Source organism: Adiantum capillus-veneris, chromosome 18 (assembly GCF_014529385.1).
Source record: "Adiantum capillus-veneris isolate H3 chromosome 18, ASM1452938v2, whole genome shotgun sequence".
NCBI lineage: Eukaryota > Viridiplantae > Streptophyta > Polypodiopsida > Polypodiales > Pteridaceae > Adiantum > Adiantum capillus-veneris.
The window spans coordinates 44,661,062-44,674,063 of NC_140948.1; the positions used below are offsets into that span (position 1 = coordinate 44,661,062).

The window sequence follows — 13,002 nt, forward strand, 5'->3', positions numbered from 1 at the left end:
GCTTGTTAGTAGTACTTGATGATGCCAAGCTCACAAGGTCCAATATATTCGTGATGCGTATGTGATCAGACAAAATTATGTTTTTTTGTCTTTTTCATTTGGAAGACTTATTTGCACTTCAATTAGACATCCACCTTCGTAGCTATATATTGGAGATCATTATTAACTAGAGAAAGTACGCACTATAAATTGGAGACACAACAAGTCAAAGAATATATTTGTGCTTTACAAAAAATGTCACAAACAATTTTGTTATTGAGGGAAGGAAGCTGGTTTTTAGAGTATTATTATTTATGGGGCCAAACTAATTGTTTTTCTTCTTCATCGTGTGCCTTGACTTCTTAAAAGGTGCTCTTCAAGGAGTTAGTCCAGGGAGCAGTTAGGCTAGCTACTATTGACGAAGCCGCACTGGGTGCGCACCTCGCCCTGCGTGGAGCCGGTGAGTGGGGCGATGTTGCCCATCTTAATGATTGCGGCGGTGAAGTCGGAGAAGAAGGCAGCTTGGCTCTTGGCGTAGCGGGCCACCTGGTTGCGCGTGGTTCCGGCTGTTGAATAGAGCACCTGGTCTGAGTGAAGGAGTCCGCGAGTTCTGAGGAGGTTGGAGTAGTAACCGTTGTCGAAGAGCGTGGGGGAGGCGATGTCAAGGTTCACGAAGGCGGCATTGGAGCCGGCCGGGCACTGAGGGACGAGCGACTCGCGGTAGGCGGGCTCGAGGGCGGTGGGGTCCTCGACGTTGGGCGTGAGGCGTGCGGCAAAGGTGTTGCAGTTGGCCTTGCCGATAGTGTGGCCACCGGAGAGCACCACCATGTCTCTGGCGGAGAGGCCGACATTGGCGAAGTTGGCGATGAGGTCGCTGACGTTGAAGTTGAATCCGGGCAGGAACTGGTTGGCGAGGGAGCGGCTGGCGGTGAGACTGTCGCGCCGACCAAGCAGCACGCGGTAGGAGGGGCCACCGCTCTGCAATATTGAATGACCAACGCCCAGATTAGTCATTAATAGAGCTAGTAGTGTTATGAAAATTCAAAAATGTATCAGCAGATGCAAGTAGAATACAATCGACGTGGGCAGCAGGCTAATCGCCTATTTAGATAATATGGTTGAAGCTTACCACCACCACGGAGTCGCGCGCCGCCATGGCCAGGATGTCGGCACAGGAGACGACTCCAGGACACTCCTTCTCCAGCGCGGCCTTGATGTCGTCCACTACGTCGAAGCCACGCACAGAGTTGATGTTGGGGAGGGCCTCCTGCTCGCCCTCCAGCACGCCCGGGATGCTCTTGAGCAGCAGCGAGCCATCGCAGCCCTGCACGAAGCAGTCGTGGAAGTGCAATCGCAGCAGCGAGCCGGCCATGCGGGCCTCGTTGGCTACTGCGTTACCCACCACCTGCCGCACGATAGACTCAGCACTGGGACAGCTGCTCTTGTAGAAGTTGTACTGCAGTGGGCCGCTGCTGCCTTCCAAACTGCGGCCGGCGTTGACGCTCCTCAATAGGCCGATGATCAAGCTGAGGAGAAGCAGACTAATTACTAGAGCATCCACAGGACGTCCGGCCATGGAAAAGTAGTATTTATGAGGACCAGATGCAGATCAGCCGAAGCAGTGGGTAGAATGGCACTAATATTGTGCAAACTGATCAGCAATGAATGCAATTAGCGCAAGATGGGCTGGTTGATATGTAGTCTAGAGCTGCTAGAGCCCGATTTGATATGGAGTAATGTACAGCAAGCTAGTGCTCGGCTAGTTGGCTGGAATCCCCGTGTCTAAGGTCGATAGATATAGTAGAACAAGCTGATGGGATCGAGGCCCTCATGAGGAACGAGTCTTCGCGTAGCTCTCCGCATGCCGTGCTTCTCACGGCTACGTGCAGCAATACCTCTTGAATCTGATCTCTCTCTCTCTCTCTCTCTCTCTTCATTGTATAATACGTATCCTGCCAGGACGCATGACCGGCTCATGTTTGAACATTCCTCCTTAAGTTGAGGAGCTCTCAGCTCATGTTGAACGTTCCTTTCATGCTGCGTGTCGCGGTCCAAAACTTTACTTTATTATTGTAATATATAATATAATTATTATATTTCATTATTATAGATTTGAAAGGCTTTCCTTAGTTAGTTAGCTTAGAAGGCAAATTCGACAAGGTGAGAACTCACAATGGCCTGCAAAAAGCAAGGAAAGGTTAGTTTTTGGCAATGAGGAGATATGTAGTGGAGTGGTCGGAGCACTAGTTGTAGATAGTGCCAGATGTGGTTTGTGGTAGGTCATTGCTAACCCATACGTGGTTTAGCATAGAGTTGTGTACTGTGGTTGGATGGTGTATCAATTGGTGGAGATGGTGCTGGCGAACGAGGTTAGAAAAGGTTCTATATGTGCTGGTTTCCTGAAGTGCGTCAATGTTGAAATCTCCCATTATGATTAGTGGTCGCATGGTACGGGTTGAGTCAAGAAGATTGGAGATGTTATGCAGGAACTGTGGGAGCGATGATGTCGGTGCCCTGTAGAGTGAAATGATTGTCGCCACGCACTTGTTGGTGCAGTGGAAAGTTGCATGGATTGTTTCAAGCGTTTGATTTATGCAGATGCTTATTTGTGTAGGTATTAGGTTGTTTTTATGGAGAATGGAGATGCTGTGTAGTTGTGTTGAGGATATGCTGTGGAAGCCTGGAATGGTTGTCGTATGTTGTTGAGTCTCTTGTAAGCAGAGGATGTCGGAGGCCATCAGGCTTTTGTCGTGGATGATATCGTTTGCATGCTTTCCAAGGGAGACGACGTTTAGTGATTGCACAATGTAATGCGTATCTTGGTGGAGATGCAGCTGCTTCTGGACGGGGGAATAAGCTGCTTTTGTTCTCAACTTGTGGAGTTCTTTGAGGATAGATGCATCGGTGTGAATGTTGCATGGTAGCAAGCTCTCTATCAAATATAGATTTGCAGTGTCACGAATTCGTGTGAGAGCAGTGTATGTGAGGCCATGAGACCTAATTCCTTTGGGGTTGAAAACCAGTGGGTTGAGTGTAAGCCCTTGTGATCAGTGAATTGTGCGGGCCGCGGCAGGCTGAACTGGGAGTTGCTTACGTGTGAGGTGTTGAAGTAGTTCTTGCCAATTTGTAATTCGCCTATGATGCGGAGAAATGGCGTCCAACTAGGCATTGTGAGTGGGTTGAGAAGATGACGGTGGTCATACCTTTTTCTTTGCCCTATGCTAGGGTTGGTGAAATGAATCTAGAGGCATGTCATGTCGGAGAATGTAGTGCAGAGCTTGTAGACGCCTTTTGCACCGTTCACGAGGCCGTCGAGAATGTCCATATTTCCAACGCATAGCTCGACCACTAGGCCTTGCTTCAGACACAATGTTTCTTGGAGACCCGCAGTTTGTCTGGCATCCAATGGAATTGTTATTGTTTTGCTGCAAGAAGCAGTACGCTTGTCAATCGCTTTGAATATGTGTGGCTCACCGGGGAATTGTGCGAAGACCTTTTCAGTGTGTTCATCCTTTGCCTTGTTAGAGTAGAATAGGTGTGATATGGTTATGTCAGTAGGCAACTCTCTGTGGAAGGAGCTGTTAATGTATGCAAGGTCGCTGCTAGTGTGTGAGCCAATTCTCATTCGGTTGAGCACCTCTATAAACTGTCCATCGGTTTGTTTCATTGTCATCGTTAGTTCGTAGCACTTAGGGAATTCATGCCAGTACGAAGGTGCAGCCGCCTCTAGAAGAGGTTGCTTGCTTGTGAATATCCAACAGTCTTTGACTGGGCTAGCTTGGCAGAGGTCACCACAGAGTATGACATCAAGGCCACCAAAAGGCTGGTCGTGTTTTCTCTTGATGGCACGAAGACATGAGTCAGCCAATGAGAAGACACTTGATCCTATCAAGGAGACTTCATCAAACACTACAAGCTCCAAATCTTGATAAAGTAAGGACAATGTATCTAGCTTTTCTGCTCCAAGACTTGTGTGTGTCGTAGTTATCAGAGGCAAATGTAAAGCTGAGTGTATAGTTGTGCCACCCATGTTGAATGCTGCCTTGCTTGTATATGCCATTGGGAGTGCCTTAGGAAAGTCAGGATTATGACATGACTTATGTGTGTAGAAACGAATGAGGGCTTCGACTAGCAAGAGTAACGTGAATCTTTTCCAGTGCCTGCTCCACTTGTGAGGAAGAGATGTATCTTTTTTGACGGCGCTATGCGTTTTTTGAGCATGACATCATCGAGGATGAGTCACTGTTGTGGGTTTAGCTTCTTTATTGATGCGTGGAAATCCTCATTGGTCATGCCAATATGTTTGGAAAAATGCAAAGTAAATGGTTTCTTCGCCGGTTGCTTTGATGGGGTGTTGATCATCACGTTGGCATTGTCGGAATCAATCAAGGAGCTAACACTTCTCGTGTTGCATGAAGTTGAGACGGCTGTTGCAAACCTGTTGAGCGGAGCTGTTTTGACAACGAACTGTTATTCATTGTTTTTCACAGTTTCAATGTTCAAAGTGTAGACATCGATCCAAGACGAACCTTTGAGCAGGTGCTCATTCTCATTGTTTTTCACAGTTTCAATGTTCAAAGTGTAGACATCGATCCAAGACGAACCTTTGAGCAGGTGCTCATTCTCATTGCTTGACCACGGCAAGAAGAGAAGGCATTGTTCTCTGTAGTGGTTGTCACGGTCTTTGGCTTTATTGTATCTAACGTACCGTATGATGCGTGCCCTCCGCAACAACGTGTCAAGCTTGGAGGGATTTTTGGTTGTGGAAGCGAACTGGGCCAAGCACATAGCGAAGAACGAGTGTGGTCTGGAGGCATATTTGTCAATGATGGAGGCAGAGAAGATATCTGTCGTGTCGGGGTGCATTTTTTGCAAGGTGTTCTTTTTTTTTGAGAACGAGAGCATGCTCTTCATGTGGATTAGTATTTATGTATATGAATTCTCTAGAGGAGCTATGCAATGGAAGCGAGAGACATATGTAAGCAGCTTGTTGTCAACTAATCTACTGTGTGTTAAGGATTGTGCTATCAACTTTTCGTAGTCTCTCCAACATTGTTGCATTGTTTGCGACACAGTGATCAAGTTGTGCCTTGATTGCTCCTATTAATGTATTGTCCATTTTTGTCATGTATGAGGTGCAGTAGCTCGTAGCTCCATGTGCGTTTAGCACGAATTGTATATCTGTGTTTGCATTCCAAAGAAGCTATTTCCTTGTTGAAGTTTTTCGTGAATATATCGCTTGGTTTGCGCTTGAGGAAAATAGTGGGTCCCGAGATAGTTTCTTGCAATGCAAGCAAGTACTGTTCCATGGAGAGTTGTACTTGTTCTAGCCATCTTCAAATGTGGGTCCATTTTGTAAATCAATTTGGATGAGTTTTCTTCCAACTTGTTGCAAGTAAAGCTTACCTTGTCTAGCTATGTTCGCCTCAAGTAATCCTTGCCGGATAATAGTTGTGAATGGCATGGGGAAACGAGGAAATCCAAAACGGCAACTTTTGCTCTTCTTTTGGCAAGTCTTATGGTGCTTGTGCTTGTAAGCTTCCTAAAGGTCATTGGGAAAGATGGATCCATCTATGCTAATGTTGGTATCTACAAACATTACAATATCTTGATCTGAGTGCGTTGTGAGTGATGGAGCATTTTCTAGCCACAACAAACCATGATCATGTTGGCTACCGCGACTTTGGAACTCCGTGATGAAAAAGAAGTCTCGTATTTTGCCACATATGGAGGAATCAATCCGCAACAACCGTTTCATTGCGTTGAACCTGTTGACGTAGAAACGAGCAGTTGTAATGGGATCGGCGCGAATGAGGCGACTTTGGTATGAGCTCAGGCTCTCCTCGGGCTCTTGGCTCAGCGGGACTAAACTTCTCTAGTGCACCAAGAAGCTCTTTCCATCTTCGCTCTACGGAGGAGAACGTGACTAAAAATGTGGGCGGTCCAAGTTGTCGGATCATTGTGAATACATTTTTTTTTCATCTTTTCCTTGTAGTCAGGGGATGTGCGCAGTGCCTCGAAGTCTCTGAAGCCTAACCTTGAGTTGAGAAGCCTCTCTATGTTTGTGTCTTCTACAACTTTCCTTGCAGTCAGAGTTGTACCTGCTAGCTTTCCCTTGCGCATTGGCACCCAAACAGAGGAAGCAACTTGTTGTGACATGATTTTGATAGACTTGAAAAATAAATTTTCGATGTCCAGGGCGAATCTTCTGTCAATGTTCTGGAGCTCCCACTTTGCAATCGTTTGATAATATTTGCTTGCAGCTTCTCTATATCTTCTAGGTGACCCGAAGAAAAGAGTTGGGAAGCTCAACTCTTCGCAATACTCGTCCGTGAAGATGCTCAACGGTGAATTGCCCTCGCAAGGTGCAACATGAAGAATCTTGCCACTGTAATTGACAACCTCTGTCGCACTCGTGAGCCCATGAAGCATGACATCAATCTCTTCATCCTCAAGCTCAACATCATGCGCATTGGTGTCAAGGGTATTCGTAGAAGGCATAGTTAGACTAGAAAGGTGTGCAAGCCACTTGTTGTTGATGGTGACACCTTCTCTCATGTAGAGTGGTGTGGACAATAGCGTAGTGGTTGCACGCATTGTGAGCAGGGGTCGCACAACACCGCTTAGGTAACATCTATCGTATTCGAGCTTCCATTTGATTCCCAGAAGGACAGAAGCCTCATCCTCAATGAAGCGAGGCAGCACAGCCTGGCTCTTCTCCAAGTTGGCAAGCACATTGACAACGCTACCTCTAAGCCCATACTCACCTTCGTATGTCAGTTCACGTATCTTGGCGAAGGGGATACGAATGGAGACCGAGCGTGCCTCTACGGGGTTTAGATCTAACACAAAGGGAAGCACTGGATTGAACCTTGTCTCTTGCAAGGTCCACAAGTGATTGCTATCGCTTGTCGAGTGTTTCTTGCACTGGCTACAGACGTACACATCCCCATAGCGTCTTTGCTTCCTTGAAGTGGATTCCGCAACTGGAGGCAGAAGCTGACGTGTTAGCTGGCGGCGGAATAGCAAGCGTCCACATTTTCCGCAGGGTGTAATGGGCTTGTCCTTGATGCTTTTGTTGTATCTCTTAATCGGCTTGCTCAACCTGGCATGGGTGCGTCGTATCTGAGCACCAGTGACTAGACCCTTCTCGTTCTTCATGCGTGAAAGCTTGCATTTCACGTCCTGGGTTGTGTGCAACGTGTGTGGGTGCTTGGCTTGGAACATGCGGACCACCTCAACATTAGGCAAATCCTCATGCAACAAGCATAGCCTATGCAAAGTGGCCACCTCATCTTCTTTCCATCCAACATGTGCACGGCTTGAGCTCGTTGTGAAGGTGGAAAGGTATGTGATGCCATTGCTTGTTTCGGAGTTCAGAATGCCCTTTGCAAGAAATGGTTTCGATGGCATCCCCAAGATGATTGTTCTCACGCTTCCATTTCTTTTCAAATACACTTTTAACCTACAAGTCGCAAAGCGAGCGAAGGCCGTTAACACGTCGAGGCTAAGAGGAAGTGAGTTGGCGCACATTGAATACAAATACGAGAATTTTGTGACCGTCATTGCGCTAGTGGGCCCGTCAGTACGGAAGAAGAGGCATGCACCTAGGACAGCATGTCTTTCAAGCAAGAAGCTCTCAAACAAGTCGTTGAGCAAATTTGATCTAAGGTCATGTGGTGCACCTGTTGAGTTTTGGAGATGGTGTAACGCGAGGAAGATGTCTGAATTGTTCGGAAACTATGCCGTGAAAACGGTATCGACATCGTGTTCGGCCAAGTGAGTCATTGGAAAGACACACAAATATTGTAAATATGAAGTCACCTTGTGTGTTTGTTTGTGTGTGTGTGTTAGAGCGAGCGAGAGAGAGAGAGAGAGAGAGAGAGAGAGAGAGAGAGAGAGAGAGAGAGAGAGAGAGAGAGAGTCTGTGCTTTGGAAGGTTGAAAAGATGGAGAGGAAGGAAGAGTAGAGAGCGAGTTATGGAGAGACACCACGGCAACAAGGCTCAAAAGAAAGATACGAGTTTCTTATGAAACATGATATACAATGGACAAGCCAATATAGAAATCCATGCTCTCAAAGCATCTAGGTTTCCAACAGAGGAGTGAAAGATGTCATAGACCCATTTGTGCCAATTTTGAACACACCCTCAACAAAAAATGTCGATAAAATATCCCTCGCCTCTGGAATGCTCTCCATGTACACCTCCTTGAAGCTCCTTGGCAAGACCAGGAGACGATGCACCATAGACCCTTACACTTGAATCGCCACAACACGTCTGTCAATGCTGCTTCGGATCTGTGCCTCCAGCCTGAGAGTCGTGTTGATGACGTGATCTTTATCGTAAAGAGAACAACACAGTCGGCCTTCAACCTTCTTCACCTTCGGTGAGTCAAAACCTGAGCACTGGGAATGCAAGAGAGCTCTATTGAAGTTCACAAAGCGCAAAGTCCCCACAACCTACAAAAAAAACAAACGTGTAAAGACCACTAAAGATGTCTTTATGCGTGTGTGCAAACCATGCAAAGTCACGTCTCTATTGTAGCCAAGAATCTCACACTGTCTATGAAATGCTGTGGTCAATTCTTCCTTCAAGCGTGATCCTCGCACGGGGGCAGTTGTGACGTCCAGAATAGACAATGTGCGCACCTTGCCAACAAAGAGGCCAATATTCCTAGCCACAAACTTAACAATGTCCTCCCTAGCCATTTGTGTTGGAACCTGAGGCTATGGTGGGTGCAGCCTGAGGCAAGCCATGGCATGGGGATGAGCACAACAGAAGGCGAGAGAGAGAGAGAGAGAGAGAGAGAGAGAGAGAGAGAGAGAGAGAGAGAGAGAGTGAGAGCAGAGATTCGACACAGAAAGAAAAATAACGCTATGATTCAGTAATTGGTTAGAAGCCTTTTACATATATAAAGTTGAAAACTTTCCATGCAAACTAGACCTGCAACTGATTGGTAACTGCATGGCTCTAAGGGACTGTGCCCACGGGTGACACTTGGGCTTGAAAACCCAACAATCCCCCCCTCAAGCCCAAACTAGACACACCACTCTCATGATAGCTCGATTTTTTGGTATACTCGTCAACCGTGAGTTTTAGGTTTTCTCACAACCAAGGATTTTTTGGTTTATCCATAACCTGGTGCTAGGTCAGTAACCCCCCCTTGAACAGATAGGGTGTAGGTCAAAAATTAGCTACCAAAAGTATTGGAGTTTTTGGTTCACTGCCAAACCTTGAGTTTCAAGTGTACCCAATAGCCTCATGAGAAGTGATAACAACAGGATGAGAACTGACAAAATGGGAGGTCTTACCATTTATGGATGGCAGTGTCTATATCCCGTACAAAATTTGGACATGGATGTAAGTGACATTGGATAAGCTAAAAACAAGGCTTTTGACAGGAAATATATGATTGTTTTGGACAATAGAAAAAAGCATAGCAAACCTATGACAACAAAAAGAAATGACAGAGCATGACTTTCGACCAAAACAACTTGATTGAAGAACCTTTGAAGAATATTGCCAGTAGAAAGCCCAAAAACCATTTGAAAGTGACCAGTTCGAACTTGCTTCTTTTGTGACTCCTTTTCTGTGTGACTGCTTCCTTTCCCTTTGTGCCGATTCTTATAGTCATTTTTGGGATGATGACGATATTGAGGATGTCGCCGGCGATTTTGGCTACTTGTATGCGATGTGCGAGTACATGGTGAATCATAAACATCTGCAGCACAAGAAACATGCTTCTCAGGCAGGTGTCCAAGGCCATACTTTTCAAAACCACCTCGTAATGCTGATCTTACCTTGGCAAGATCATGATGACAACCTTCAATTGAAACAACAAGCTCTGGCAACTCAAGAGGCAAAGGGCCTTTGTTGCCTTTTGCATGTAACGACGAGATCTTTGAAAAAGTTTGAGCTTCAAAACTACAAGATGCATTTGCCGATCTACTACTGAGCATCGATGGCATGAATAAGCTCTTAATTAAATCCAAAGGCTCAAAATAAGATGGCCAATTGGAAGATAGAGTGAAAATCAACAAAATAAACACAACAATGGCGAATTCATTGTAGCAGCAAACAACGCTGAGGAAAAAACTATCGTAGCAGGCTGCAAGGGGCGAGTTGGGAGAGGCCACAGTGTCGAAAGTCGACCAGTAGGTCTGGGCGATGCTGTTGATGGCGAGCAGGGCGGAAATCATACAGACCCAGAAACAGGTTGCTTCTCTGCAAGCGGCTGTACCCGCGCCGTGTCGAGTCGAGAGTCGAGGTTTGAGCCAAAGCTCTGATACCAGTTGTTGGAACCTGAGGCTATGGTGGGTGCAGCCTGAGGCAAGCCATGGCGTGGGGCCGAGCACAACAGAAGGCGAGAGAGAGAGAGAGAGAGAGAGCAGAGATTCGACACAGAAAGAAAGATAACGCTATGATTCATTAATTGGTTAGAATCCTTTTACATATATAAAGTTAAAAACTTTCCATGCAAACTAGACCTTCAACTGATTGGTAACTGCATGGCTCTAAGGGACTGTGCCCACGGGTGACACTTGGGCTTGAAAACCCAACAATTTGGGCCATGACCCGATCATAGTCATGCTTTCAAGAGTTGACAAAGCTGACCTACATATGATAAAAGGTTTGTCAATATCGAAATAAAGAAATGCTGAAGCCAACGTACAACTGCTTTGTTGTCTGGGGTCGAGCGCCAGTGTTGCTAAGGGCGGACGTGGGCTAGTAGTCTCTAAAATTGCAGCGTCACCAAGAAATGTGCTTATCTTGGGCTCATGATAGAAAGCTAAAGCAACAGGGAATGGGTCACAAGGTCGAATGGTTGTCGACGCACCCACATGCAAGGAGAACAAAGCTGACCCAGCATCATTATGGTTCTTAGCCCTCACAAGAGGACAGTCAATCATGACGAACAAGCCGATCTTCAGCTCCTTGGTGTAGGTCTCAATGAAGGGATCCACAACAACGACCGTAATCGTGTCAATGCAATCGGCATCGACGATGTCGAACTTGAAGTAATGTGCATTTTTTTTTTGCCCAGGGGAGATGGAATGGTATGTGCCATACCAATTCAAGATTTTCCCCTCTATGGAGAAAGGTTTACTATCTTCATCTATATCGCTAATCATGAATAGCGGCAAGGTTTCCTTGACTAAGAAGCTTTTCCCTTTGTCCAATAGCTTGCCCTTGTCCAAGACATTATGAGCAGCTGAAGATTGGCCAACTTCAGAAAATGAGGCTGCAGCTTTTCCCGATTCGTGAGCTGGGCAAGGAAGTTGTTGTTGAGACGAAGATGGTGCCTGTGCGCACTCCTCCTCTAGTGGAGAGTATCCTTTGCCTGCAAAAAAAAGCAGAGCACCATCTTAATGCAACTCAACACTCAAGAATGCATTGTAGCGAAGAATATCGTAGACACGTCAAGACTGTTCCACAAAGAATGATTGTGCACACTGGCCATACCTACACTGCCAACGGGATCGTTAGTAGGGATTCCTTGAAGCAAGGCACACCTACACCTCTTCCCAGCTGCGATTTCCTCGAAGCCCGGATTTGGCGGTGACCCGGCAGAGCTCGACACTACCAGGTGCGATGAACGTTTGCCTGCACGACATGGAGGAGACTCAACGGACCTACGCAGCTCTGCAGGAGGAAAAGAAAAGGAAGCATCCAATTAACCATAGCATTGACTAGTTGAGCAAAGCAAAGAGGGCATAAAAAACATCCTGCAAGCAGCACACTCATGAAAGCAAAGGAAGAACGAGGTGCAGAAACGAACTTCCTGAAAGGATGCGAACAAGCTTGCGCCAAATATGATTTCCTTTTGGATGAGCAAGTAAACAAGTTATTTAATCTTGGAAAATGTCACGTTTCAAATCCCTCGCCAGGTTACATACACAAGAAGATTTAGAAATTTTCTCATGCAAGAAAACGGAGTCTCTCAATGTTTTTCTTACAATGCATAACATCATGAGCTTCTACTCGAGAGGCAATGTATATGGAAGCCTCCGAGCCAAGTAGCAAGATTGCGAGCTACTCAAGCGAGGATGATCATAAAGAGCGTCAGGTGGAGCCCACTCCCCTCAGGCGATGGGGAAATGCGAGCATGCGTAGACATGCATAAGTCAAAATCTAATGAAGGACTGATGCCCGAGGCTAGGCTTGGTGAGGTTTGTGAGTTGTTGCAAGTAGAGACGGCTCAAAAAAGGTATAACCAGAACATAAAAAGATTGGGGCTGTGGGATACGAGACAACCGTTGTGTGTGTGCATGATGCTAGTGCTATGATTAGCAAAGGCAGAGGGTCGTCGAGTGGGGTGTATGCAGAGTTAAAGAAACTAGAGGCAACAACTTTGGGGTTGTTCTCAATGGGCATGCGCCTTGGAAGGCAGGGGTAGATTATGGTGAGCGTGCAATTGTACTTCGATGAAGATGTAATGAACCACCAGTTTCCGGATTTGGCAATTGGGACGAGGTGCCCGTTCATGAAGTATTCACAAATCCTGGCCATCAAGAGCTAGGGTTTTCAAACCTGGTTCGATGGATCAGATATGGTGCGGTTGGAGGATTCAAACTCCCCTCGACTAAGGCGTCTTGTGAATCAGCGGACGGCCAAGCATGTCGCTGAGATGGTTTGGATAGATGAGCGGTGGTTAGTAAGAACTCATGTCCTAGTCGGAATCATTGTAATCACTTGATACACGGGAGAACTATCCATTGAATGGCAAGCATGGAGCAAAGTTTGGACTGAATTTTTTTGGAGGACATTGAGCCCCCAAGCGTGGCTTTTGATTGGCCAAACATGATGCAACCAAAGGGCTGACTGTCCCTTTACCTGAGACGTCCTGCACTACAGCGGACGATCTCCTCGATGGTCAAGATGGCACGGGCAAGTTGAGCCTGAGCTGGAGAGCCAGGCAAAATGCAAGGAGGTAACATGGTATGAGCCGAGTTTGGTTTCAAACATGACAGTAAATGAGGGTCTTGAGAGATCAAGCCCAGATTTGTTGCGATGCTCGTGTT

General features: G+C 46.4%; 2 protein-coding genes across 2 annotated transcripts; both read right to left on the reverse strand.

Moving 5' to 3' along the window:
* Nucleotides 1-228: 228 nt before the first annotated feature.
* On the reverse strand, nucleotides 229-1,732 carry LOC147435581 (peroxidase P7-like). Its single transcript, XM_086488002.1, has 2 exons — nucleotides 1,109-1,732; nucleotides 229-957 (listed from the first exon to the last, which is right to left on the reverse strand). The coding sequence occupies exons 1-2, from the start codon at nucleotides 1,553-1,555 to the stop codon at nucleotides 385-387; spliced, it is 1,020 nt and encodes a 339-aa protein (XP_086344128.1). The 5' UTR covers nucleotides 1,556-1,732; the 3' UTR covers nucleotides 229-384.
* A 1,488-nt stretch (nucleotides 1,733-3,220) lies between these two features.
* Nucleotides 3,221-4,039, reverse strand: LOC147435582 (uncharacterized). Its single transcript, XM_086487748.1, has one exon. The coding sequence runs from the start codon at nucleotides 4,037-4,039 to the stop codon at nucleotides 3,221-3,223; it is 819 nt and encodes a 272-aa protein (XP_086343874.1).
* Between the last annotated feature and the right edge of the window lie 8,963 nt (nucleotides 4,040-13,002).